The sequence below is a fragment of the Dromiciops gliroides genome, chromosome 3, assembly GCF_019393635.1.
Source record: "Dromiciops gliroides isolate mDroGli1 chromosome 3, mDroGli1.pri, whole genome shotgun sequence".
NCBI classification, from domain to species: domain Eukaryota; kingdom Metazoa; phylum Chordata; class Mammalia; order Microbiotheria; family Microbiotheriidae; genus Dromiciops; species Dromiciops gliroides.
In genome coordinates, this window is record NC_057863.1 from 492,721,405 (window position 1) to 492,748,615 (window position 27,211).

Here is a 27,211-nt window from a genome sequence, read left to right on the forward strand (position 1 = left end):
GTTCCCATTATGTTTCTTTGGCAGCTTGAAATCATACCTTCCCTGTTCCTTCATTAGTAGTCTATTTGAACTTTATTCTTTAGCTTAACTTGTTACCTAGGAGCCAGGAGAAAGAGCATTGATGCTGGAGTTGGAGGACTTGGGTTATTATTCCACCTATGATACTACCTGTGGGACCTTGGATAGGTCACATATGTAAAGAATTAATTGTTTGGGGCAGCTGGGTGGCACAGTGGATAGAACAATGGCCTTGGATTCAGAAGGACCTGAGTTCAAATCCAGCCTCAGACACTTGACACTTACTAGCTGTGTGACCCTGGGCAAGTCACTTAACCCTCATTGTCCTGAAAAAAAAAAACGAACAACAAAAAAAGAATTGATTGTTATTTGAGGTTTTTATAACCCCATCTTTTGGCTAGAATTAAAAAAAAAAACCTCGGCACGTGCACTGGCCTCTAGGGCTCCGCAAACTGCACGGTGCTCCACCCACTGGTTGTAGCCATCGCCATGGCGCTGGCACCTCATGTCATCACCATCATCACCGAGGCCTATATGGGCCTGGCAAAATTATAATGATTGGAAGCCTAGTGAGGGCAGTCATGTGACTGTCAGAGCAGCCAGCTAATTGGTTGGGGGCTGCTGGGGTTTGCTGGGAGCGGGGAGGAGAATTCACCATTCTAGCTGGAAGCTAGAAGGGACGAGAGTGGGGCTGTGTATTCTCAGCTGATTCCTGGGCGGTGGTATTTTTTCAGGTTGTATAATTTCCCTTTCCCCATTTTATTTCTTTTCCCTTGATCCTACTGATCGTGTTTGTGTTTTTTTTTTTAAGTTCGTTCTTGTTAAAATAAATCCTGTTCTGTTTTGAGGGAGGCTGCTAGTCTCCTTCCTTGCCCCAATATTGCGGCGAGTCGCTTAGCTAACACTCCCCAATTAAAAATTGGTCCCCACACATAATAATCTCTTTAGGCCTCAGTTTCCTCATCTGTAAAGCAAGAAGGCTGGACTCAGTGGCCTCTCTTTCAGGTCTGTTTCATCTCAAGATGTATGATCTTCGGGGGCAGCTAGGTGGCGCAGTGACTAAAGCACCAGCCCTGGATTCAGGAGAACCTGAGTTCAAATCCAGCCTCAGACACTTGACACTTACTAGCTGTGTGACCCTAGGCAAGTCACTTAACCCTCATTGCCCCACAAAAAAACCCAAAAGATGTATAATCTTCTTACCATGTCCATGCTCTGGGCAAAACAGTGTTATAGCATTTCATATTTCTGGGGCAAATGATATTATGGGGAATAAGGCAGATCAAGATTAAAACTAAAAACTGAGTGAAAGCCAATGAGGAAGGGAGAGCACAAACTTCAGTTTATACAGCCTTCACTAGGACAGTTGAAGAAAAAACCTTAGCATAGGAAAATGAGAATGCCCTAATGACCTATTGATGTAAATCTCAAATGAACAAGTCAGATGGTCTATTTTTCAAATTTTCTGGACAGAAAAGTGGGAGAAATAACTAAGACAGTGGATGACAGAGTGAGGATCTAAAGATTTCAGTTGCCTGGATCAAGGGGCTGATTTTAATAGGGTAGAGTTTAATATGGATAAATGTGAAGGCCTGAATTTGAGTTGAAAAAAATCAGTTTTACAGATATAATAGGTAAGGGGTATGTTGTTAGCATTTCATGTGAAGACAAACTGGGAAGTTGTCGGGGGGGGGGGCATTGATCTTCATTTAATATTTCTTCCCAATCACAAGTAAAAACAATTGTTAACATTCTTTTTTTTTTTTAATTTTGAGTTCCAAATTCTCTCTCTCCCTTCTCCATCCCTCATTGAGAAGGCAAGCAATTTGGTATAGGTTACACATGTGCTGTCATACAAAACATATTTCTATATTAGTCATGTTGTAAAAGAAAACAGACCAAAAAAAAAACCCCAAGAAAAATAAAGTAAAAAAAGTATGCTTCAATCTAAATTCAGATTCCATCAGTTCTTTCTCTGGAGATGGATAGCTTTTTTCATCATAAGTCCTTGTAATTGTCTTGGATCATTGTATTGCTGAGAATAGCTAAGTCATTCATTGTACAATATTGCAGTTACTGTATACACTGTTCTGCTGGTTCTTAAATTTGTTATCAGGTATTGCTAAGAACATTGGGCTCATCATTTCTTATGGCATGATAGTATTCCATCATAATCATGTACCATATCTTGTTCAGCAATCCCACAATTGGTGGGCATCCCCTCAATTTCCAGTTTTTTGCCATGACAAAAAGAACTGCTGGAAATATTTGTGTAAAGATAGGTCTTTTCCCTTTCTTCCCCCCCCGCCCCCGCTTTTTAATCTCTTTGGGATATAGACCTAAGAGTTTTATTGCTGGGTCAAAGGGTATGCACAGTTTTATAGCCGTTTAGGCATAATTCCAAACTGCTCTCCAGAATGTTTGAATTAGTCATTTCACCACTCCACCAACAATGTATTTGTATCTCACTTTTCCCACATCCCCTCCAATATTTGTCATTTTCCTTTTTTGTCATATTACTGTCTGATAGATGTGGGGTGGTATCTCAGAGTTGTCTTAATTTTCATTTCTCTAATTGATAGTTATTTAGAGCATTTTTTCATATGAGTATAGATAGCTTTGATTTCTTCATCAGAAAACTGCCTGTTCATACCCTTTGACCATTTCTCAATTGGGGAATGACTTGGATTCTTATAAATTTGATTTAGTTCCCTATGTATTTTAGAAATGAAGCCTTTATCAGAAGTACTGGCCATAAAAATTGTTTCCCAGCTTTCTGCATCCCTTCTAATTTGGGGTGCATTGCTTCTGTTTGTACAAAACCTTTTTAATTTAATGTAATCAAAATCATCCATTTTGCATTTCATAATATTCTCTATCTCTTGTTTGGTCATAAACTGTTCTCCTTTCCAAAGATCTGAAAGGTAGACTATTCCTTCCTCTCCTAATTTACCTATGGTATCACCTCTTATGTCTAAATCATGTACCCGTTTTGACCTTATTTTAGTATAAGGTGTAAGATGTTGGTCTATGCCTAATTTCTGCCATACTATCTTCCAGTTTTCCCAACAGTTTTTGTCAAATACTGAATTCCTATCCCAGAAACTGGAGTCTTTGGGTTTATCAAACAGTACATTACTAATGTAATTTACTACTGTGTCTTCTGTGCTTATCCTATTCCATTGATCCTCCACTCTATTTCTTAGCTAATACCAGATAGTTTTGATGACTACCACTTTATAGTAGAACTTTAGATTTGGTACAGCTATCCTACCTTCCTCTGCATTTTTTTCATTATTTCCCTTGATTTTCTTGACTTTTTGTTTTTCCAGATGAATTTTGTTATTATTTTTTCTAGCTCTATAAAATAATTTTTAGTTAGTCTGATTGGTATGGCACTGAATAAGTAAATTAATTTAGGTAGACTTGTCATTTTTATTATATTATCTCTGCCTATCCATGAGCAATTGATATTTTTCCAATTATTTAGATCTGATTTGATTTGTGTGAAAAGTGTTTTGTAATTGTGTTCATAGAATTCCTGGGTTTGTATTGGCAAGTAGACTCCCAAGTATTTTATATTGTCTGCCATTACTTTAGATAGAATTTCTCTATCTCTTGATGCTGGACTTTGTTAGTTATGTATAGAAATGCTGATGATTTATGTGGATTTATTTTATATCCTGCTACTTTGCTAAAGTTAGTAATTGTTTCAAGTAATTTTTGAGTTGATTCTCTAAGTATACCATCATATCATCTGCAAAGAGTGATAGTTTTGTTTCCTCCTTGCCTATTCTAATTCCTTTAATTCCTTTCTCTTCTCTGATTGCTAAAGCTAACATTTCTAGTACAATATTAAATAATAGATAATGGACATCCCTGTTTCACCCCTGATCTTATTGGGAAGGCCTCTAACTTATCTCTATTACATATAATGCTTGCTGATGGTTTTAGGTGGATGCTGCTTATTATTTTAAGGAAAGCTCCACCTATTCCTAAGCTCTCTAGTGTTTTGTTTTGTTTTGTTTTGTTTTTTACATATAAGGTATTTTATTTTTTCTGTTACATGTAAAGATAGGTCTCATCTCTAGTGTTTTTATTAGGAATGGGTACTGTATTTTGTCAAAAGCTTCCTCTGCATCTATTGAGATAATCATATGATTTGGGTTAGTTTTCTTATTGATGTGGTTGATTATGTTAATAATTTTCCTAATGTTGAACCAGCCCTGCATTCCTGATATTAATCCCACTTGGTCATAGTGTATTATCCTGGTGATCACTTGCTGTAATTTCCTTGCTAATATCTTATTTAAGATTTTAGCATCAATATTCATTAAGAAAATTGGTCTATAATTTTCTTTCTTGATAATTTCTTGAAACATTATGTTAAGGTTCTTTTTCTGATCAAAGCTTTCTGGTAGTCTAATAATTTTTAAATTATTTCTCCAGGATCTGTTTTCCAGGTCAATTGTTTTTCTAATGAGATATTTCACATTTTCTTCTTTTTAAAAATTCTTTTGGTTTCGTTTTATTGTTTCTTGATGCCTCTTGGAGTTATTAGCTTTCACTTGCCATTATTTTCTTTAGTGAGCTAAACTTCCTTTTCTTTTTGTCCAATTCTGCTTTTTAAGGAGTTTTTTTCGGTAGATTTTTACACCTCTTTTATCTTTTGGCCTCTTGTGTTTTTTAAGGTGTTATTTTCTCTAATACTTTTTTGTTCTTTTACCAATTGATAATTTTTTCATTATTTTCTTGCATCACCCTCATTTCTTTTTCCAATTTTTTCTTTACCTCTGTTACTTGATTTTTAAGATCCTTTTTGAGCTCTTCCAGGAATTCTTCTAGGGCCTGACACCAATTGACATTTTTTCTTTGAGGTTTTAGCAATTTTGACTTTGTTGTCTTGTAAATTTGTGTCTTGATCTTCCCTGTCACCATATTCACTATAGTCAGATTCCCTGTTTTGATTTTTTGCTCATTTTTCCAGCCTATTTCTTGACTTTGAACTTTATATTAAAGTTGGGTTCTGCTCTTGGGGTGGGGGCACACTGTTCCAAGCTTTAGATTTTTTTGTACAGCTGTTTTCAGAGCTAGTCCTGTCTGGCTCAGGGGACTGGGGGGGGGTGGGGGGGTGTCTGTAAGTGTTCAGTTCTTCTAAGGTGGTATGATCTAAGGAGAAGTCTCTTTACCATTTTCCTGACCTGTGCTCTGGTCAGTGAGTGACCACAATCATTCTTTACTGTCCTGGAACTGTGAACTGTCCCTTGCTCCCCTGTGGCTTTAAGTTCTGGTGTGTTGATGTGTCTCCTTGCCCTGAGACTACAACTGGAATCTGCATATGGGAAATGCAATAGAGTCCTGCACCCAGTGCCAACAAAGGGACCCCTTTAATCTCCCTCTGACCAGTTGTCCTGCCCCCTTACCTTCTGTGGGCTGAATGCTCTGGAGGCTCCTGCTACTGATTCAGTTGCCACCAAGGCTTCTGCTGGCTTGGTGAGGTTCAGCCTGCTGCTGACTTGCCAGGGTATTGCCTGTGCCAGACTGTACTCCTCTCACCCTAGTGCGACAGGCCTTACCTGCTGACCTAAGTTGTCTTGGACTGGAAAATGGTTCTACCTGTCCTTTTGCTCTAGAATTCATTTTAAGCATTATTTAAAATTGTTAAGAGGGGAATTTGGGAGAATACAGACCAATCCCTGCATTTTCTCTGCCCTCTTGGCTCTGCCTCTAAAATTGGGGATTTTTAGTAAACTGCAGTCTGAATATATATCAAGAGTGATTTGGCTGTCAAAAAACACAACAAACAACACAAAAGAAATTATAGGCTGTAAATTGAAGTGTCATGAATAAAATAAGGAATGTGGATAGTCCAGCACTGTTAGGCCATGGACAAACCATATCTGGAATTTTATATCCAATCCTGGATACAAAAGTGAAGAAAGAAGCATGAATTCTTGGACACGGACACTCTATAGATTGATTTTTTTTTTGCAAGATTTTTTTTCCTCTCTTGGTTTTTAATTGGGTCAGGGGAGCAAGAGAGAGTCGCTATTTTGCAGTTTCAGTCATTTTTTCAGTTGTATCTGACTCTTTGTGAGCCCATTTGGAGTTTTCTTGGCAAAAATACTGGAGTGGTTTACCATTTCCTTCTCTAGCTCATGTTATATATAGATGAGGAAACTGAGGCAAACTATTAAGTGACTAGCACACATTTACGCAGCTAGTAAGTTTCTGAGGCCATATTTGAACTCAAGAAAATGAGTATTTTTTTTTTTTTTTACTGAGGCAATTGAGGTTAAGTGACTTGCCCAGGGTCACACAGCTAGTAAGTGTTAAGTGTCTGAGGCCAGATTTGAACTCAGGTACTCCTGAATCCAGGGCCGGTACTCCATCCACTGTGCCACATAGCTGCCCCCTAAGATGAGTATTCTTGACTCCAGATCTGGTACTCTAACCATTGTGCCCTATTTAGCAATAGTGTTCTCAAAAAAAAAAAAAAAAGGCCAATTGAAACTTTAAAAAAAAATGCACAGAAAAACACAGGAAAAATTCAGAAAGAAGCAAGGTAACTAGGACAGATTTGAAAATAATGTGTATGATTATATACATTAAATGATGGAGATTCTTGGTTTTATATAAAATCTTCCTTGTGTAAGGAAATGTCTGTTTTTGTTGCTTAAGTTCAAAACATTAAAAAAAAATTAAAGGAAAATAAAAATGCTGGCGATTTTCTGTCAGACATGGCCAGTATGTCAGTTTCTCTTCTTAATGATACTGTATTACAAGGGCAGATTCATTTTGCGAGAGTAGAGAAGTTACTAGAATGTGACAATTTTGAAAAATTCAAGAAGCATAAAGCCTTTTTCAAAATAATATTTTATTTTTTCTAAATTTCACATAAAACCAACTTTTAATATTCATTTTTAAAATTTTGAGTTTCAAGTTCTCTCCCTCCCCCCTCCCTGAGACAGTCAGCAATTTGATATAGCTTATACGTGTGCAGTCATGCAAAACACATGTTGTGAAAGACTACAACGCCCCCCATCCCAAGAAACAACATAAAAAAATAAGTGTAAAAATAGTATGCTTCAATCTGCATTCATTCTCCATCAGTTCTCTGGAAGTGGATAGCATTTTTCATCATGAGTTCTTTGTAATTGTCTTGGATCATTGTATTGCTGAGAATAGCAAAGTCATTCACAGTTGATCATCATACAACATTGCTGTTACTGTGTACAGTATTCTCCTGGTTCTGCTCATTTCGTTTTGTATCAGTTTAAGCCCAGGCTTTTCTGAAATTATCCTGCTCATCATTGTTATAGCACAATAGTAGTCCATTACAATCATATACCACAACTTGTTCAGCCATTCTCTATTGGATGGACATCCCCATAAAAAGCATAAAGTATTTAAAAAAAAAAAAAAGATTGAGGGGGTTTAATCTAGAAAAAAGATTTAGCAGGGAAGAGATGATTGCTATCTCCCTGTTCAGTTATAGGTACATGACCTCAGAGGTTCTTACTTATACAAAGATTCTGTAATGATATAAAACATTTAAAAGATAGTTTTGTGGAAGAAGGGTTCATTTTGGTCTACTTGTTTCTGGAGGGCTGCATTAGAGCTAGTGGTTGCAAGGTATTGGTGTTTGAGGGAGAGGGTAGAAATTTTGACAATATTTGGAAAATCTTCCAGATTTTCAGAGCTGTCCAAAAATAGAATGTACTCTCACTTGGAAATTAGAGTGAATTTGCCATCACTGGAGTCTGGGTAACCTCCTCAGAAGTATAGTCTAGTGGGGATTCCTGTATCAGGTAACATTTGGACAAGATGGTCTTCAAAGCTCCTTCTATCCCAAAGATTCTGTCCTACTGAATCTATATAGAGTATCAGTTAAAACTTTCAGTTTTATAGCTCTGAGCTTTTTAATTAATTACTTCCTTTTATTCAAATTAAAATTCTTCTTTTGGTCAAGCTGTTTTCTTATATTTATTGATTCATTGGCGATGGTCCATTCTATAGTTGTAATAACATGTAATCAATACATTATAACTGCTGTTTCATACATAACACAGTTTGAAATCCAATTAGTTGAAAGTAGTGAGTTGTTTCCTACATACATTTTAGCTGGTATTTTCTTCTATTTGTATCATGAATGTCAACTAATGAAGTGATTGTTTTTAGTTTAGTTTTCTCCAGCATCTTTGTTTAGAACAGTTCAAGAAATTTTTTAAAGAAATTTTAGATGAAGATCATTTTTGCAGTCAAATAAAGGACAAAAATAGTTGGCATATATTGAGTAGAAAGAAGAAAAAAAATGGTAGGTTAACTACCAAAGTACTTGATCCCAGTCCTTTAATTGAGAGATCTAATCTGGCTAACTTTCACCTTATTTTAGAGGTAGAGTGGAAAGCCTTAAGTTACTGGTTGATATTATGATTCAGGTCATACAAGTTAATGATAACATTTTGTAGGCAAATAACAACATTGAAGGGGCAGCTAAATGGCTCCATGGAGAGCCTGGAAAGTTTAAGTTTAAATCTGGGCCCAGACACTTACAAGCTGTGTGTGACCCTGGGCAAGTCATTTAACTTCTGTTTGCTTTAATCCACTGGAGGAGGAAATAACAAACCACTCCAACATCTCTGCCCCCCCCCCAAAAAAAAAAAATTCTGGACATTATGGTCAATGGGGTCACAGTGAGACATGACTGAACAACTAAACAACAACAATGTTGAAATTATTTTAAAATAGTTTCAAAACTATTTGACTGTGTTAAACTAAAGGAGAACATTCTAATAATATTGGTGAGAAATGGGATGAATTACAAAAGACAATTTTTGTGTAATTTCTTTCCTCCTGGCTTATAAAGTTGATGGTGTGGAGTAGAGGTGAGGCAATGCAAAAGATTACAGGATCAAAACTCTATAGCTGACAGAGGGAACTTAGAGACCATCTCACCCAATCCCCTCATTTGACAGATGGCCCAGAGAAGCCAAGAGATTTGCCCATGGTCCCACAGGACATAGCAGAACTGGAACTCAAACTCAGGTCCTCTGACTCCAAATCCAGGACTCTTACCATTGAACCATTTCTCTGGACCATTCCAGACTTCAAAAAGGATCATGCTGGGGGCAGCTAGATGGCGCAGTGGATAGAGCACCGGCCCTGGATTCAGGAATACCTGAGTTCAAATCTGGCCTCAGACATTTAACACTAGCTGTGTGACCCTGGGCAAGTCACTTAACCCCAATTGCCTCACTAAAAAAAAAAAAAAGGATCATGCTGCTTCCCCTTGAAGTCTGTAATGGTCCAGAAAAATGGATTAAACATTTGTCTTCAGTAAGTAGGCAGCAAAGAAGTACCTCTTTTCTTTTCCTTATAATGCCTTTATTCTAATTTAGACCACTAGCTTCTTTCTACATATATGTCTATTGACCTTGTACTAAAGTGTGGAAGTCAAGAGGAGAGTAACTGTTCAAATATATTCTATTCCTTATAATTGTCACTTAGCCAATTCTCACAGCCAGATTACTCTATAAAAGTATGTCTTTATTCTTGGCAGGTTTTTGCCTGAAAAATTCTGTACTGTGATGTACAGCAAGAAAAGATACAAAAACACATTGGTTGGGTTTTTTTAAATCTATTTTGAAGACAGTAGAATTTATTTTTTCAAGTGGTTATGTCTATTAAATAAGTTAGGGTATTATTTTTCATTTTTGTATCTATATCCCTGGTACCTGGAAGTGTACCTTGCACATAGTAGGCACCTAATAAATGTTGAATATATCCTATATTTACTTTGGCATAGGAATTACTGAACCAGGTGTGTGTTGATATCCTCTCTGCATGTGAGAACTACATTTCTAAAGTTGTTCTTAAAGAAGGTGGAACAGTAAATATGGAAGAAGACTTGTTGGTAAGCACCTACTCCTTTGCCCTCCTTTTCTCTTCCTTTTTTAATGGCCAATTTAAAAAATTGTTTTTCTATTTAACATACATCTTAAACATTGCTGAAAAATCAGAGGGCTTTCCTAACTCAGTTAAAAAAATAAAACCTCAACAATTTTTGGTTGTTCTACTATTTGATTTTTCTTACATTCTTATTTTCTAGAATAACTCTATAAGAAACTTGATTACAAGAGGGCAAACATAACAAGTGTTACATGTTGTTTAAAAGAAAACATAGAAATAACAAGGAAAGTAAATGATGAGTTGCGTTTACTCTTCATTTAATTTTTGAATGAGAAAGTACTTTGTGAGGTATTTGAGCTTCACAAATACAGAATCAGCAAGTAGTGCTGGATGGTTCCAAAGTAATGTCTAAAATAAAAACGAGATGCTTTAGAATTCAAAACACACCTGACCCCTAAGAGGTATGATGATGTTCTTGTACACAATTTTCTTATACTTTCTGCTATGGAATATGGTTTAGTGCAAGATATTCCTTCAGAGGGAGTGAATATTGAGCTAATTAACTGATTAATGGACTGTAAGTCAAAAAGTATTTTATGGTAACTCCCAAAAGGACTGATATTAGCATCTGACACCATGCAAAGAAGGAAATAATGAACTCATTCTTGGTGCTGTTCAACACTGGCCATCATTATTGAAGATCAGGTCATTTTTCTAATCCATCTAAAAGTTCAGAGAAAACCTTCCTTATAGTTCCTTTTTCCTTTTGCCACCCAGCACTTCCAGTTCTGAGTAATTAAATACCATTGTTATTTTTCAGAGAAGGATGTTAGTGCCTGAGGCATTACTATGTGCATATTTTATATTAAATGTTATAGGTATCAGAAGGAATGAAAGTGCTGTGTAATGATCCACAGATCTGTATAGAACAGACTTGGTTTTCAAAGTTTCTCCAGTGACATTGACTTTAATCCCTCTGAAAGAATCTAAAACTTCATTGTTCAAACTAGTTTTATATTTTTAAAACTGTAATTTTCCCAAATGTCCCCTTTTTTGGACTAATCTGATTAAACTAATTTATTGTTAAGTTAAATCTGTCACTAACACCTATGTCATAGTCAAGATAAATATGAAAAGGATTTTTCCTGTGTGCAGCAATTGGATTTTATTAGATAGGACTTCTTATTGTCATATATTTCAACCAAAATATATATTTAAAATTTTAAACTGTGTGTCTCCTTAATGAGGACTTTAGCTTTCATTTTGTCCATTAGGAAGGATGGTAACTTTAAAGGTTTTGGGTTTTTTTCTCCCAATTTTGCTTTTAATTAGGTAAGTTAGCCTAAAACATATTTTAATTCCAATGCTTCAAGGACCAAAGGAGGAAAATGTTACTAACAATAGCCACAATTTGCATCATTCTGTTCTTTAGTTTATTTTATCCAAAGCAGTTGCCACTGACTTTATCCTTGAAAAATGATAAATCAACTATGGAACTCATTCTTCTCTTTCCATGTTTGTTTATAAAATCACTTCTTTCTGTAGGTGAAACATATCTTTACCTTAGGAGATGTGGCCCAGCTGTGTCCGGCCAAAGTGGGGAAACGAGTCTTCTTTCTGATTCAGTCTATTCTGGCTTCTGTTGATGAGGACCAATGTAAGGCACATGAACTTCGGGAACTTAACATAATTCAGCACTGCCAAAAGGCAATATTAACGTAAAGAATATATTTAAATCTTTACTTTTTTCCCTCCTCAGTGCCTTCATCTCAAGATAATAATAATCTTCCAGCTTCTCAACCACTGTCCCAGTTTAGAGGCTCTGTTATGCCTCCACTGATAAGAGCCTACACTGTCATCACCCTTGGTAAGAGTAGTATAAGAACAATAGCGTGGAAAACCCATTCTTCATCTTTTGCCTTTAAATAGTTTTGTAGTTCCTTCCCTAAGCATAATCGTGGTGCCATTTATTGGGTCCTGAGTTCATATTACTACAACACTTGGAGTTTTTAGAAGTAATGTCTAATAGCAAACCCAAATCTGTATGGATAACAGAAAGCTAATGGGTGGGGGGGAAGAAGGGGATGACACGTTGATGACACTTTTCCATATGAGACTGTTAGATTTAGAAAAGTTCCTGTGTGGGATTAAAGAAGAAGGGGTCCAGGAACATGCTAATGTATTGCAATTAAAAAGTATGTATGTGTGTATGTATGTATGTATGTATGTTCATTCCTGGATTCTTGACAAGAGGAACTACATATCATTCACCAGAAGATAGCATCTGGAAAAGGAGGTTTTGGGTATTGAAAATATTTCTCTGGGAACTACAGCTGTTAGTGAAGCTTTAAAAACCCTTTTAGAAATTAAAATTTTGCTTTTCTCATAAGGACTTTTAAAAAAATGTCTGCCAGGTGTTCCTTATAACAGTATACACTAAGCTAAACTTGCCAAAAATGGGATAGGAATAAGCATTTATATAGTACCTACTGTGTGCCACTCACTATGCTAGCTGCTTATTACAAATACTATCTCCTTCCTTCCTTCCTTCCTTCCTTCCTTCCTTCCTTCCTTCCTTCCTTCCTTCCTTCCTTCCTTCCTTCCTTCCTTCCTTCCTTCCTTCCTTCCTTCCTTCCTTCCTTCCTTCCTTCCTTCCTTCCTTCCTTCCTTCTTTCCTTTCTTTCTTGTGAGGCAGTTGGGGTTAAGTGACTTGCCCAGGGTCACACAACTAGTAAGTGTTAAGTGTCTGAGGTCGGATTTGAATTCAGGTCCTCCTGATTCCAGGGTCAGTGTTCTATCCACTGTACCACCTAGCTGCCCCTACAAATACTATCTCATTTGATCCTTACAACAACCCTGTGAGGCAGGTGCTATTATAATCCCCATTTTACAGTTGAGGAAATGGAGGCAAACATGTGAAATAACTTGGCCAGTAACTAGTAACTAGTAACTGAAGCTAGATTTGAACTCAGGACGTCCTGACTCCATGCCTAACACTCTATCCGCTGTTCTGCCAGCTATCTTAAATAGCAAAATTCAGTTTTGGAAAAATGAACTGTTCATAAAAGGTATGCATAATAATTCAATGCAATAATACACTTTCATTTTGGAAAATTAAAGATTACATATCAAAATCTTGTAAACTCAAAAAAAAAAAAAGAAAAGACAGGTGGTGCTGGGTGCAGATGGGACATACAATTAGGAGATGGATTTGTTGAGGCAGAAGCAGATGAACCAGAATGCAAGTAATTTGGGGACAGAGGAAATAAGTAGCAACCACCAAGAAAAATAAATCTTTGCATTCCTGATTCTAAGTTCAATGCCTCATTTATTAAGTTTTGTGAGTTCCTTTCAGGTATATGTTATTTGTAAGGCTGGCTCGTTGCTTAATAGAGAAAGGAAGATTGTTTCATTAGTCTTTGACTCTCCATGGAATGCTTGTCATAAGATTTCTAGAATTTACTTTCTTTTAAGATACTTTGTAGGGGCAGCTAGACAGCGCAGTGGTTAAAGCACCGGCCCTGGATTCAGGAGTACCTGAGTTCAAATGTGGCCTCAGTCACTTAACATTTACTAGCTATGTGACCCTGAGCAAGTCACTTAACCCCAATTGCCTCACTAAAAAAAAAGATACTTTGTCTTGTCCTGTTTTTAGTGTGTGATTTTACTTTACCTTCTTGTTTGATTGGCTTTGTGTTGGTTTATTTGTATTGACTTATAACAAGTGAAAACTTAGAGAAGTTAAGCATCAGGTATTTAGGCATAAAATAGAATATGTCTCTAATGATTAATTCTCTCCTATTACAGGAAAATTATGTTTACAGCACGAAGATTTTGCAAAGAAGTGCATTGCAGCCCTGGTGCGTGAGCTGGAGGTTTGTGAGGAAGTGGCCATCCGCAACAATGTGATTATTGTTTTATGTGACCTGTGCATTCGCTACACGGCCATGGTGGACAGATACATTCCCAATATCTCCGTGTGTCTAAAGGACTCAGATCCTTTCATCCGAAAACAGACTCTTATTTTGCTGACCAACCTCTTACAGGTATGTTGAGTTTATGCAGTTAAAGCCACAAGTAGCTTTTGTGTGCAAGGTACAGTGTTAGGCACCAGATATACAGTGGTTAAAAAAAAGCACAGTGTCTACCCTCAAGGAATTTACAGGCTAATAAAGCATTATGAAGTGTATATAAATAAAAATAATACAAGGTAGAATTCAGTAAAGGCCAAGGAAAGTGCTATTAGATGTTTTGGCAAGGGAGAGAGCCATGACCTGCGGATGTGTGGAAATGTAAGGATCGTAATAGGCAGAAGCTTCTACACATGCTAGCAAGTGGCAGAATACAGGCTGTAGTAAATTACCCGAGGGTAGGGGCCATTTCAGTACTGTCTTGCTGTCTTCAGTGCTTAGAATAGTGCCTAGCACAAAGCAGACACTTGGTCAGTACTTGCCATGTCATAGATGCCAAGAGGTGGTCAATTCTCAAAAGCTGTAGAAAGCTCAGAAAGTCTTCAGTCTTATGAAAAGGTACTAGGGTTTGGCTATTGCACCTCTAACTTCCTTTCAGACATCAGTAGACATCTTAAACTCAACATGTCCAAAACTGAACACATTATCTTTCCCCCTCAACTCCTACCCCTTGTACCGCTATTACTGTCAAGGTCACTACCATTATTCTAGTCCCCCAGACTAGTAACTTAGGTGTCATCCTCAATTCCTTACTAACTCTTACCCCCTCATATCCATTTTCTTGCCAAGGCCTTTCAAATGAACCTTTCGTCATCTTTCAGATACCTGCCCTGACCCCTCGATACTGTTACACATTGCTGCAGGCCCCTATTACTTCACATTGGACTATTGCAATAGCTTGCTGCTGAGTTTATCGGCCACAAGTCAATCTATCCTCCACTTGTGTACCAAAGGGATCTTCCTAAAGTACAGGTCTGACCACGTCACCGCCCCACCCCCCACCCCCAACTCTGATAACTCCTTGTCACCTCCATGATCAAATAAAAAATCCTATTTGGCATTCGAGCCCTTCATAGCCCAGCACTGCCTCCCCTCCTGCCCCCTCCCGTCTTCTTACAGCTCACTCTTCATGTCCTCTCCCAGTCCAGTGACAAACAAGATAATCCGTGCCTTGATTTCAGGCACTCCCTTATTCCAGGAATGCTTCCTTCATCATTTCTGCCTACTGCCTTTCCTGGCTTCCTTCAGGGCCCAACTAAAATCCCATCCTCTACAGGAAGCCTTTCCCAACCCCTCTTAATTGTAGTACCTTCCTTCTGGTAATTATTTCTTATTCATCTGCATATAGCTTTTTTGCCCATATTTGTTTGCCCATCTCTCCCCCATTAGATTGTACCTCCTTGAGGGGCAGAGACTGTCTCTTTCCTCTATTTTGTAGCACCGAGCATAGTGCTGGCACTTAGTAAGTACTCAATAAATGCTTATTGATTGATTGACTATTTGGAAATTCCTGGTGACTTTGGAGAAAATCATTTGGGGAGAGTAGAAGGAGACCAAAATTGGGAGGGGAGAGGAGCATCAAGGAGTTAGTTGATGAAAGAGATAGAGTGTGTGGAGTCAGTAGGATCTGAGTTCAAATATAACCTTAGACACACTTATAAGCTTTGTGACCCTGGGCAAGTTGCTTAATTGCTTTTTGTCTCAGTTTACTCAACTATAAAATGGGAAAAACAATAGCACATCACAAGGTTGTTTTTAGGATCAAATGAGATAATAATTGTAAAGCACTTAGTACAGTGTCTGTCACATAGTAGATTATATGTTAGCTATTATTATTATTTGATTCTTGTCATTATTTGATCATGCCCAACCCTTGGTGACCTCATGGATCATACTGTCCAGGGGTTTTTCTTGGCAAAGAGGCTGGACTGGTTTGCCATTTCCTTCTCCACTGAATTAAGGCGAGCAGAGGTTAAGTGATTTGCCCTGGTCACATAACCAGATTTGAACTCAGATCTTCCTGACTCCAGCCTATCCACTGAGCCATCTAGCTGCCTCCTATTATTATTAGCTGTTATTATTTAGGTACACTTGGACTTCAGGTCTCTGGGGTCCATTCTGCCTCTGAGACTATTTCTTAGATAGAAATCAGGGAGGAGGTTAATGAACTGAGATGCCAATGTGTTCAAAGGGTCTTCATTGTGAATATTGTCAGCAAGAATGATAGTAGGGTTGAGATGGAAAAGAAAACTTTAAGATGGAAACTGAAGTCATTGAGGACATCCAGACAAAGGATTCCAGTGGTCGGTAGATGTAGATAGGGTTAAACAAGGAATTCTTCACAAGTGCTTCCAGTTGGAATTTAGCAAACTTCCTGCTTTGTAGTTGACTTCAGAAAATCATATTCACCTCCAGTTCACAGCACAGCTTTTTCATATTTTTGTTTATTCTTTGTCTGTAGCTTTGGGCTCAGATATGTTAAGGCTATGTAAGGTTTGTTTATTTTTATATGGAAAATTTGATCACTATGATAGGGACAAGAATCCTAACCTTTAAAAGTAGGAACTTAATTTTGCTATGTATTCTTCCAATCTATTGGGATCTGTAGTAACTTATATGCTAGCCCATTGACTGAAAGGTAATAGGACTTAGAACAGAAAGTAATGTTAGAAATCATCTGGTTCTACCCACCCACCCTGATTAAAGCTGGGAAAATAGCCCCAGTGTGATAAAGTAATTTACACAAGGTTAGTCAAGTAGGAAAGCAGCTTGGTGTCACAGTGGATAAAGTGCCAGACCTGGAGTGAGGAAGACTCATCTTCCTGAGTTCAAATCCAGCCTCAGACACTTACTAGCTTTGTGACCCTGGGTAAGTCACTTACCCCTGTCTACTTCAGTTCTTTATCTGTAAAATGAGCTGGGGAAGGAAATGACAAACCACTTCAGTATCTTTTCCAAGAAATCCCAAATGGGATCATGAAGAATTGGCCATGACTGAAATGACTAAATAACAACAAGCAGCAACACCCATGTAGTAATATACCTGAACCAAGACCCTTTGATTCCAAATTCACTTTTCCATTTCCATTTTTCCATTCTGCCTTCAAGAACAATTAATCAACAAGCAGTAGATTACTGTGACACGACTGACTCAAGGCAGGAATGTACTCTGAGTCATTTTACCAGTATTAGTGATGGTTTTGAACTGATTTGTCTACACTGTCAACAATGATCTTTCCTGACAAGAAAATGGTTTTTGAGATGGTTAATATAGAATGTGTGACTATGGAACAGAGAAAAACAAATGAGCTTGTGGCTGGCTTATTGGATATCTAAGTTCTTGACTTTTATATCATTAGAATCAAAGTCTAACCAATTGAACTAATGAGCCACAGGAAAAAAATGAATATCTGATAAGAGCTGACATTAAGTAAAGTTACTTTAGGTAATTAGGCAACTAATACACTTAAGATCTATATATTTAGCAAATCTTGAAATATTCTGTTTTCTGTTTTCCCTAGGAAGAATTTGTGAAATGGAAGGGATCACTGTTCTTTAGGTTTGTGAGTTCTCTGGTGGATGAAAATTCAGAAATTTCCAGGTATGATATCTTTTCCTCAAAGTTTTGGTATATCAGATTACTTAACTGAATTCTAAGTAATAACTTGTAGCTATTTATTATCTCTTTTCTGCCTAATTAGTTTAGCTTTATGAAATTATAAAATTTGTGAAAGCAGTGGTGAGCTTTGAATATCATTCAGGCAGTTTATAAATGTTACCCACATTGAACAGCACATAGTTTTCTAAGCATTAACTATGCTTTGTAATCCTGCTTTAGAGGTCTAATAAGAAAATGTGTCCTGGTTGAGTTAGAATTCATAGAGCAACAGCCATTGGCTCCTGACTTAGTTTTGTTGACCACTTTAATCATTTATGAGAGAGCTGATGTGTAAAGAGAGGAATCTTAAGAGTTGAAGTAAAACACTGTATATACCAGAGCATATGAATGAATGAATGCATTTATAAGCACTTGATATATGCAAAGGACTTGAGATGCAAATAGCAAAGTAGAAGCAGTGCCTACTTTCAGGGTAGCTTACTTTTGAATGAGGGAAACAACACATATAAGAAATTTCAGCTGCTAGTCAGATAGAAAGGCCTCAGTAGTCCTTAGTGAAGGTGTAAACATTTATATAGCACCTACTATGTGTCAGACACTGTGCTAAGAGCTTTTTAAAAAACAAATATTATCTTATTTGATCCTTACAGCTACCTTTTGAGGCAGGTGCTATTATTATCCCCATTTTGTTGTTGTTTAGTCTTTTTTCAGTTGTGTCCAACTCTTCATGACCCCATTTGGGGTTTTCTTGGCAAAGATACCAGAGTGGTTTGCCATTTCTTTCTCCAGCTTATTTTACAGATAGGGAATTGAGGCAAACAGGGTTAAGTGACTTATCTAGGGTCACACAGCTAGGAAGTGTCTGAGACCAGATTTGAATTCAGGAAGATGAGCCTTCCTCACTCCAAGCCTGGCACTCTATCCACTGTGCCATCTTGCTGTCCATTTTACAGTTGAAGAAATTGAGGTAAACAAAGGTTAAGTGATTTGCCCAGGATCACAGAGCTAGTAAGTGTCTAAGACTAAATTTGAATTCAGGTCTTCCTGACTCTAGGCCTAGTGCTTTCTCCCCTGAGCTTCCAGCTTCCTCTAGGGTACAGGAGCAAGAATATGGTAATAGATCTTTTTTCAAAATCATTTCCACTGATGGATCCTATCTGTTTCTGATTTTGAACCATTTGACAAGTCACATGAGTATATGGAGATGAGTCTTACAAGGGTAAAACACTTACATAGGGGAGCTAAGAGAGAAAAGAAAACATGATACTTTGCAAATTGTTAATTCTTATCCTTTTGTAACAGATTTCCTTTGAAATTTATTTTCAAGGGGGTGAGAAATGATCTGTGACAGAACATGCAACCACTGGATTATGTTGTATGAATATTTTTTTATAGCAAGTCTGAAATTGGAAAAGGGCATGTTGAATGCCATGGCAAAAGCAGCCACTATTGGGAAAAGGTCTTTAAGGAGTTCATTAGCTATAAATAGCTTATAATAATGGGTCTCTCTGGTTCTAAATATGGTCTCAAATATTTTCCTCCGTGTTCTCTGTAGAAGGACTTTCGTTTCCACTATATATTTTTTAAGAGAACATTTCATATGTAACAAAACAGTAATAGAAGGTTAATGGCCATAAATATAGTCAAGCATTCCTCCCCTACCTCCTCCATTTCCCACCCCAAAGCCACCCACCCCTTCCACTGTGTCCTCTGGAACACAGAGGACTGCTCCAAATTCGCTTGCATCTTCAATCTTTTCCTTTCCCACTCCTTCCATCTTCTTACTCTCACTGAGTCTGATGACAGAGACCCTCTGGTCATCCTTTCCAGTATTGCCCTGCACTATTCTTCTTAGCTCACTGGTTGGGGTCAGGGAGTTGGAATACTTCTTACTCCCCCATTGCCACTTCCAGGTTCTCTGCCGACTTCCATCACTCAGTAATATCTATTCCTTTGAGGTTTATGCAGTTCATATCCATCAGCCAATCAAATTCTGGGTAGCTGTTGTCTGCAGACCTTCAAAGGTCTCCATTCTCCTTCCTCAGTGAGTTCAGTAAGTGGCTCACAATCTTTTTCTCCTCCCCAACTCTTGTCCCATGCTAGGGGCTTCCACATACATATTGATAATCCTTCAAACCCCCAGTTCACCTCCACACTGTTTTCTTCTCTTGAGTCCCTGGCCCCTTTATATTGCCATTTGTTCCCTGCCAAACCTTAGCCTTGGATCACTCCTAGTACCTGCTGCCTTTGTTCTCACGCTTGTGTTGCCAAACAAAGCTGGAGAAAATAATGCAACTGTTATGACTGGGCTCAGTACATAAATTTGGTAGTTCTAATGTGGAAATGTTTTGCATGACTGCACATGTATAATTTAAATTGAATTGCTTGAGTTCTTGAGGAGTGGGGAGTGAGGGAAGAAGAGAATTTGGAACACAAAGTTTTAAAAAATCAATGTGAAAATTTGTTTTTACATGTAACTTGGGGAAAATTCTAAATAAATAAATAAATGAACACCCCCCCTCCCCCATGAATGTCGAAAACTATCTTTACATGTAATTGGAAAAAATAAAATACTATTTACTCAAGAAAAGTTCCAATCAGGAAAAAAACAAACAAACCCAAAACCCAAATAGGTTCACAAAGAGTGGCACATGACTGAAATGACTGAACAACAAAAAATTAACTCGCTATCCCACTCACCACAGCTGCTATTCTAAACATTTTTATTCAGCCTCCTATGGCTTACCCTCCCCCTTCTCTCTCATCTGAGAACCTTGCCTCATGTTTTATTGAAAAAATTGAGGCCCTTTCCTGAGAGCTCCCTCTTTTCCTTTCCTCCTTATCTCATGTCAACAAGATGCCTTCACCTCATTCACATGAAGAGGTGGCCCTTCTTCTTACTAAGGCCAATCCCTCCACATGCACAAGTGGCCCCATTTCTTCCTGTCTTCCCCAGCAGATTGCCCTGCTGTGGCCCCTCCATTCTCATTTGTCTTCAATCTCTCTCTTTCTACTGGTTGCTTCCCTACTGCCTAAAAACATGCCCATGTCTCCTGCATTCTTAGAAAGCCTTCACTTGATCCATGCATCCCAACTAGCTCTTATCCCATATATTTCTATCCTTTTTTGACCAAACTCCTTGAGAAGGTTGTCTACAAGGTATCTCCACTTTCGCTTCTCATTCTCTTCTTAAATCTCTGCAGTCTGTCTTATGACCTCAACATTCAACTGAAACAGCTTTCTCCAAAATTACCAATGATTTTCTGATTGCTAAATCCAGTGGCCTTTTATCAGTCCTCATCCTTCTTCACCTATCTGTGGCCTTTGACACTGTCGATCATCCTCTGGTTCATGATACTCTTCTCTTTCTAGGTTTTCAAGATACCACTTTTTCTTAATTTTTCTCCTACTAGTCTGACTGCTCCTATTCAGTCTCCTTTGCTGGATTCTCATCCAGGTCATTCCTGCTAAGCCTGGTGTTTCATAGGAGTTTGTCCTGGGTTCTCTTCTCTTTTCTCTTTCCCTCGGTGATTTCATCAGCCCTCGTGGATTGATTCAATTATTATCTGTGTCTTGATTCTCAAGTCTGTGTATAACTTGACCTCTATGCTGACCACCAGCCTTATATCTCTGTCTATTAGACATCTCAAACCAGACGTCCTGTAAACATCTTAAACTCAACATACCCCAGACTGAACTCATTATCTTCAAAAATCTTAAACTTATTACCTTAAGCCCTTTCCCCTTCTGAACTTCTCTGTTATTGTCACCACCATCCCCCCAATTCCCCAGGCTCACAACACAGGTGTCATCTTCAGCTCCTCCCTCTTTCTCACTGCTCATAATCAGTCTGTTGCCAAAAGCTGTCCATCTTACCTTTGCAACATCTCTCAATTATCCCTCCTCCACCCTTCTGATGCTGCGATTACCCTGGTGTGGCGAACCTTCCTCTAATTGCACCCGAATGGTCGCCATGACCTGTTGTAAGTGTCTGCCCCAAGGCTTTTCCCCCTCCAGTCCATCTTTCACTCGGCCATCAAAGTGATTTTCCTAACGTTCAGGTCTGACCGTGTCACTTCCCTACTCAGTAAACTCCCGTGGTTTCCTGTTGCCTCCAGGATCAAATATACAATCCTCTGATTCGTGTTAAAAACCCTTCAGAAACTAGGGCTCCCCTCCCTGTCAGCTTTCTTTTATTTTCTACCCTGTGTGTCCTGTTTGATCCCGGGGACAGTGGCCTCCTCCTGGTTGCTCCCTGAACAAGACCCTCCATCTCCAGGCTCCAGGCATTTTCTCTGGCTGTCCCCCCTGCCTGGAGTGCTCTCCCTCGTCACCTCCGTCTCCAAGCTTCTTTGGTTTTCTTCAAGTCCTAGCTCAGAGCCCCTTATGCAGGAAGAATTTCCCCATCCCTCCTAATTCTAGTACCTTGCCTCTGTTAATTATTTTGTATTTATCCTATATATAGCTTGTTTGCACATAGTTGTTTATATGTTGTTTTCCCTGTTATTATTGGCAACTCCTTGAGATCAGGGACTGTTTTTTTTTTCTTTTTCTTTGTATGCTCAGTGCTTAATGCAGTATTTTGCTCATAGGTATCTAATAAATATTTATTTGCTGATGTATTGTGAATCTTCCTGTTTTGGATAACCGGGAAGTGGACCATGTTAGTTATTTAACACTCTCCTACCATTAAATAAATTACACCTCCAAAACAGGGATCATCATAATGTTTAACATTATCCCAAACATAATTAGAGGTGCTTAATAATATTTTCTAATCATGAACAGAAGGGGGAAAATGTTTTTTGGCCACAAATACAAATTCCCTGACTTTTCTTATTCCTGTGACAGATCACTTGCACATAAAAGAATATTGGTACATAAAACATGCTGTGAATCTCTTATGAAGGAGGATTATAACACAGAAAGGAATTGGGGGCAGGGTAGGAGATAAGGGAAAGTCTAAAACATAAAAAAAACAGAAAGAATAGTTTTTCCTCCCTTCTCCCACTGTCCTATGGTCCTTGGAATCATGACTGAACAATACTCAAGGTCTTCTATATAGCTACTTGCTTGTGAAGATTTCACGTGAGATAACAGGCAGCAGTGATAAAGGGATGAATTTATTTTGAAACCAGATTGATTTCATTAGGTCCTGGGAATGTATGAGTTTGCATGGTAGTTGTAGCTGGTGTCATGTTAAATTGACCTTTTGCCATGTATTCCTACTATGAAATACTGAGATAGTTCCCCTTGATTCCACTAGGTGGTGCCATTGTAGCACCATATTCACAGTTGGTAAAGGAGCAAAGTGCCCATTTCCAGGCTGGACCTACTTAGCAGATCTCTGCTTTAGGCTAGCATACAGAATTTGACCTGGGAGGAAGTCTGAACTAAGTTATATTTCACTGCCTCTTACTAAATCTAAAAATGAAAATGATCAGATGCCTCTTTTTGGCCTTCTAGGGTTATTAGAAACCTAGCTTTATGTCTGTAGCAGAATGATACTCATTGCTCATATTTAACTACTTCTGTTTTCTATAGGATAAAATAACTGAATCCTCAAGGGTCTGCTGATAAATGAAGTTTCTCTTTTTTTTTCTGTTTATTAATTTTTCTGTTAAACTATTGTTTTATTATAAAATCATTGCTATTTAATAATCTAGTCGCCTGCAAAACAAAGATTATTTTGAAAAACTTCAGCTGAAAAGGACAATATGGTTAATCAATACCCTGCTTCCGCAAGTTCATCAAAGTATCAGGTTTTAAATTTTAGTCCAAGGGGCAGCTAGGTGGTGCAGTGGATAGAGCACCGGCCCTGGAGTCAGGAGTACCTGAGTTCAAATCCGACCTCAGAACATTGATACTTACTAGCTGTGTGACCCTGGGCAAGTCACTTAACCCCAATTGCCTTACCAAAAAAAAAAAAAAGTTTAGTCCAAGTTGGAAGTTGAGCCTTTAAAAAGTGTACCTATATAATGAAAGAGATCAAGACTGGCTGGCGCATACCGCCTGTAGCTCCTAGAAACTGATGTTGAGGTGTTTGACTGACTCATCTTTCATTTTAGACTTGAATTTTCTGGATGAAGCGAGCCTTTTAACAATTAATGTTGGGGCAGCTAGATGGCTCAGTGGATAGAGCACCAGCCCTGGATTCAGGAGTACCTGAGTTCAAATCCGGCCTCAGACACTTAACACTTACTAGCTGTGTGACCCTGGGCAAGTCACTTAACCCCAATTGCCTCACTAAAAAAAAAATAAATTTAAAAAAAAAAGAGAGAGAGAGACCCTGGGGTGGCCAAGGTTTTTATCCTCTTTAGATTGAGGCATTGACCTAAACTAATTGGTTAGCATCATTCAATTCCATTGACTGACATGACTCAGGGGTGTTCTAAATTAAAATGAACTCTACAGATAACCTCAGGGAAGAGTATGCAAGAGATGGAAGTGTCTAGTATCTAGTTGTGGTTCTTTACTGAGCTAGACAAGAGAGTCTTTCTCCATTTCCTTTGTTCCCTCAGGCTCATTCCCGGCAAGAGCTGAACTTTCTGGAGGGGGGGAGGGGGCGGAGGGGGAAAGGACTGAAACTGATCTGTGGGTCTCCCCTGAAATCCATTATTAATAGTTATTTTCTCACACTTCTGATTGGCCTCCAAGACTCAGTTCTTTCCCTGTGTGAATCCATTCTCTACACGGATTTCAAAGTTATATTTAAAAATAATAATAATAAAAGCTTCTACTATGTTCCAGGCACTATGCTACCTGCTTTACAAATATCTTATTTGATAAAGAACATGTCTGACTCTGTCACTTTCTTGCTTAATAAATTGCCTCTAGAATCAAATGTCTGTCATTTAAAGCCCTTAATAACCTGGTCCTAATCTACTTTTTTTTTTGGTGAGGCATTTGGGGTTAAGTGACTTGCCCAGGGTCACACAGCTAGTAAGTGTTAAGTGTCTGAGGCCGGTTTTGAGCCCAGGTCCTCCTGAATCCAGGGCCGGTGCTCTATCCACTGTGCCACCTAGCTGTCCCCCTAATCTACTTTTCCAAACATTACATTACTTTCTTTGTCTTACTCTACAGTATAGCCAAATTGGCTTCCTTATTGTTGGTATACACTATATTCCCATCTTCTAACTCCATTGTACCCGATGTTCAGAATGCATTCCTGTCTTACTTCTACTTCTCAGAGTCCTTTTCTTCAGAACCCTGCTCAAGTAATACATAAAGCCTTTCCTATTCTCCTCAACCCCCAGGTCCCAGTGCCCTCACCTCAAGAAATTTACCTCATATTTACTTTGCATACATTTATTTATATACTTATATTTATATTATATGTCTCCCAACAGAATGTAAATCCTTTGAGGGCAGAGGCTTTTGGATTTCTGTCTTTGTATACCCATCTCCTAACACAATGAATGACACCTGATAGGCTCTTTATTAATGCTTGTTGATTGATTGCCATACAGAGTTGATTAAAGATAGCATATTTTATCTAGGATCTACTGGCTAGCTATCATTGCAGCAGACCATTGTTTCATGTTGGCCGTGATTATATTTTTTCCTAGGAATTTCCCTTCACCAGTGGGATTTTACTCTTGCCCTCACAAACTCCCCAAACAGTTGCTTCCTGTTTGTTAGGTGAATAGACAATTCTGGGTTACCTTTGGGTTTTTTGTTTTGTTTTGTTTTGTTTTTAGACTTTTATTTTCCAAATTACATGTTAAAGCAAATTTTGACATCAATTTTTTTTTAAAACTTTGTGTTCCAACTTCTCTTCCTCCCTCCCTTCCCACCCCCACCCCAAGAATTCAAACAATTCAATATAAATTATACATGAGTAGTCATAGAAAACAATTCTACATTATCTAGGTTGTGAGAGAAAACAGATAAAAACAAAACTTCAGATGAAGGAATTGTCAAAAACAAATGTTTCAGTCTGTTTTCAGATACCACCAGTTCTTTCTCTGTAGATGGACTGCAATTTTCATAAGTTCTTCAGAGTTATATTGGATCATTGCCTTGCTGAAAATAACCACGTGCTTCCCAGCAGATCATCTTACACTAATGCTGTTATTTTGTATATAGTACATTTCTCTCTGCTTCAGTTTATGTGGGTCTTTTCAGGTTTTTCTGATAGCATCCTGTTGATCATAATTTTTATATAGTACCTTGAATTTGACAGAGAATTTTTTTTACAATAGCCCAGCAGAGTAGGTACCATACATTTTGATATTGTAGTCAATCATCATAACTATTTCCCTCCATCCCATTCCCTTCCAATGATATTTACTCTATTTTCTATCTTATTTTGCCCTAATCTTCCTCAAAAGTGTTTTGCTACTGACTGCCCCTCCCCTGTTCTATCCTCCCTTCATTCACCCTTCCCTCCTTATCCTCTTCCCCCACTACTTTCCTGTAGGGTTAAATAGATTACTCCTCCCAATTGGGTGTGTGTGTGTGTTATTCCCTCCTTGAGCCCACTCTGATGAGGTTAAGCTAATTCTGTTTTTTGTTTTGTTTTGTTTTGTTTTAGTGAGGCAATTGGGGTTAAGTGACTTGTCCAGGGTCACACAGCTAGTAAGTGTTAAGTGTCTGAGGCCGGATTTGAACTCAGGTACTCCTGAATCCAGGGCCGGTGCTTTATCCACTGCGCCACCTAGCCACCCCTAATTCTGTTTTTAAAATTTTTCTTCCTCCCTCCTCAACTCTCCCTATGAAATAAAGCAATTCAATATATGTCATACATGTGGTGTTATGCAGAACATCTTCACCTTCCTCGAAAGTGTTTTGCTTTTTGCAGCTTCCTCCCCAAAACTTCCCTTCCCTCCTTCCCCTCTTCTCCCCACCACCTAATCTCCGTCTCCTCCCACTTTTCCTCAGGGCAAAAATATATTACTGTACCCACTTCAGTATGTACATTATTCCCTCTTTGAGCCAATTCTGTTGATAGTGAGGTTCACTCACTCCCCCTCCCCTTCCCCCTCTTCCCCTCCCCTCCATAGGCTTTTTTCTTATTTCCTTCATGTGAGCTACCTTTCCCTATTCCACCTCTCCCCTTTCCCCTCCCCTAGTCTATTCCTCCTACCCCTCAACCCTATTTTAAAGATGTCATCATGGGTTAGGTAGGTGGCACAGTGGACAAAGCACCAGCCCTGGGCCCAGAAGGCCCAGAGCCCAAATCCAGTCCCAGACACCAGACAACCCACCCTGTTTGCTCCACAAAGGATACACAAAAAATAAATGCTTTACAAATACCATCCCTTCATATTCAGTTCAGACCTGTGTCCTCTGTGTATTCCTTACTGAAAAAGTTCTTATGAGTTAGAATTATTATTTTCTCATGTATGAATGTAAACAGTTCAACCTTTTAATGTCCCTTGTGATTTCTTTTTTCCCTGTTTACCTTTTTATGATTCTCCAGGGTCTTGTATTTGAAAGTCAAATTTTCTATTCAGTTCAGGTCTTTTTATCACAAATGCCTGAAAGTCCTCTTTTTCATTGAAGTCCCATTTTTTACTCAGTTTTTCTGAGTACGTGATTTTTGGCTGTAGTCCCAGTTCCTTTGCTCTCTGGAATATCATATTCCATGCCCTCCGGTCTTTTAATGTAGATGCTGCTAGATCTTGCTTTATCCTTATAGGAGCTCCACAGTATTTGATTCCTTTTTTCTAGCTGCTTGCAATATTTT

The 27,211-nt window shown here is 38.3% G+C and overlaps 1 protein-coding gene across 2 annotated transcripts in view; it reads left to right on the forward strand.

Moving 5' to 3' along the window:
* NCAPD3 (non-SMC condensin II complex subunit D3) overlaps nucleotides 1-27,211 on the forward strand; it is a 93,427-nt gene that overhangs the window by 43,491 nt on the left and 22,725 nt on the right. For both annotated transcript variants that reach the window (XM_043994980.1, XM_043994981.1), the window contains exons 20-24: nucleotides 9,827-9,934; nucleotides 11,476-11,587; nucleotides 11,690-11,797; nucleotides 13,738-13,976; nucleotides 17,423-17,502. In XM_043994980.1, coding sequence (XP_043850915.1) covers nucleotides 9,827-9,934; nucleotides 11,476-11,587; nucleotides 11,690-11,797; nucleotides 13,738-13,976; nucleotides 17,423-17,502 — 647 coding nt within the window. The remainder of the gene's footprint in view (nucleotides 1-9,826; nucleotides 9,935-11,475; nucleotides 11,588-11,689; nucleotides 11,798-13,737; nucleotides 13,977-17,422; nucleotides 17,503-27,211) is intronic.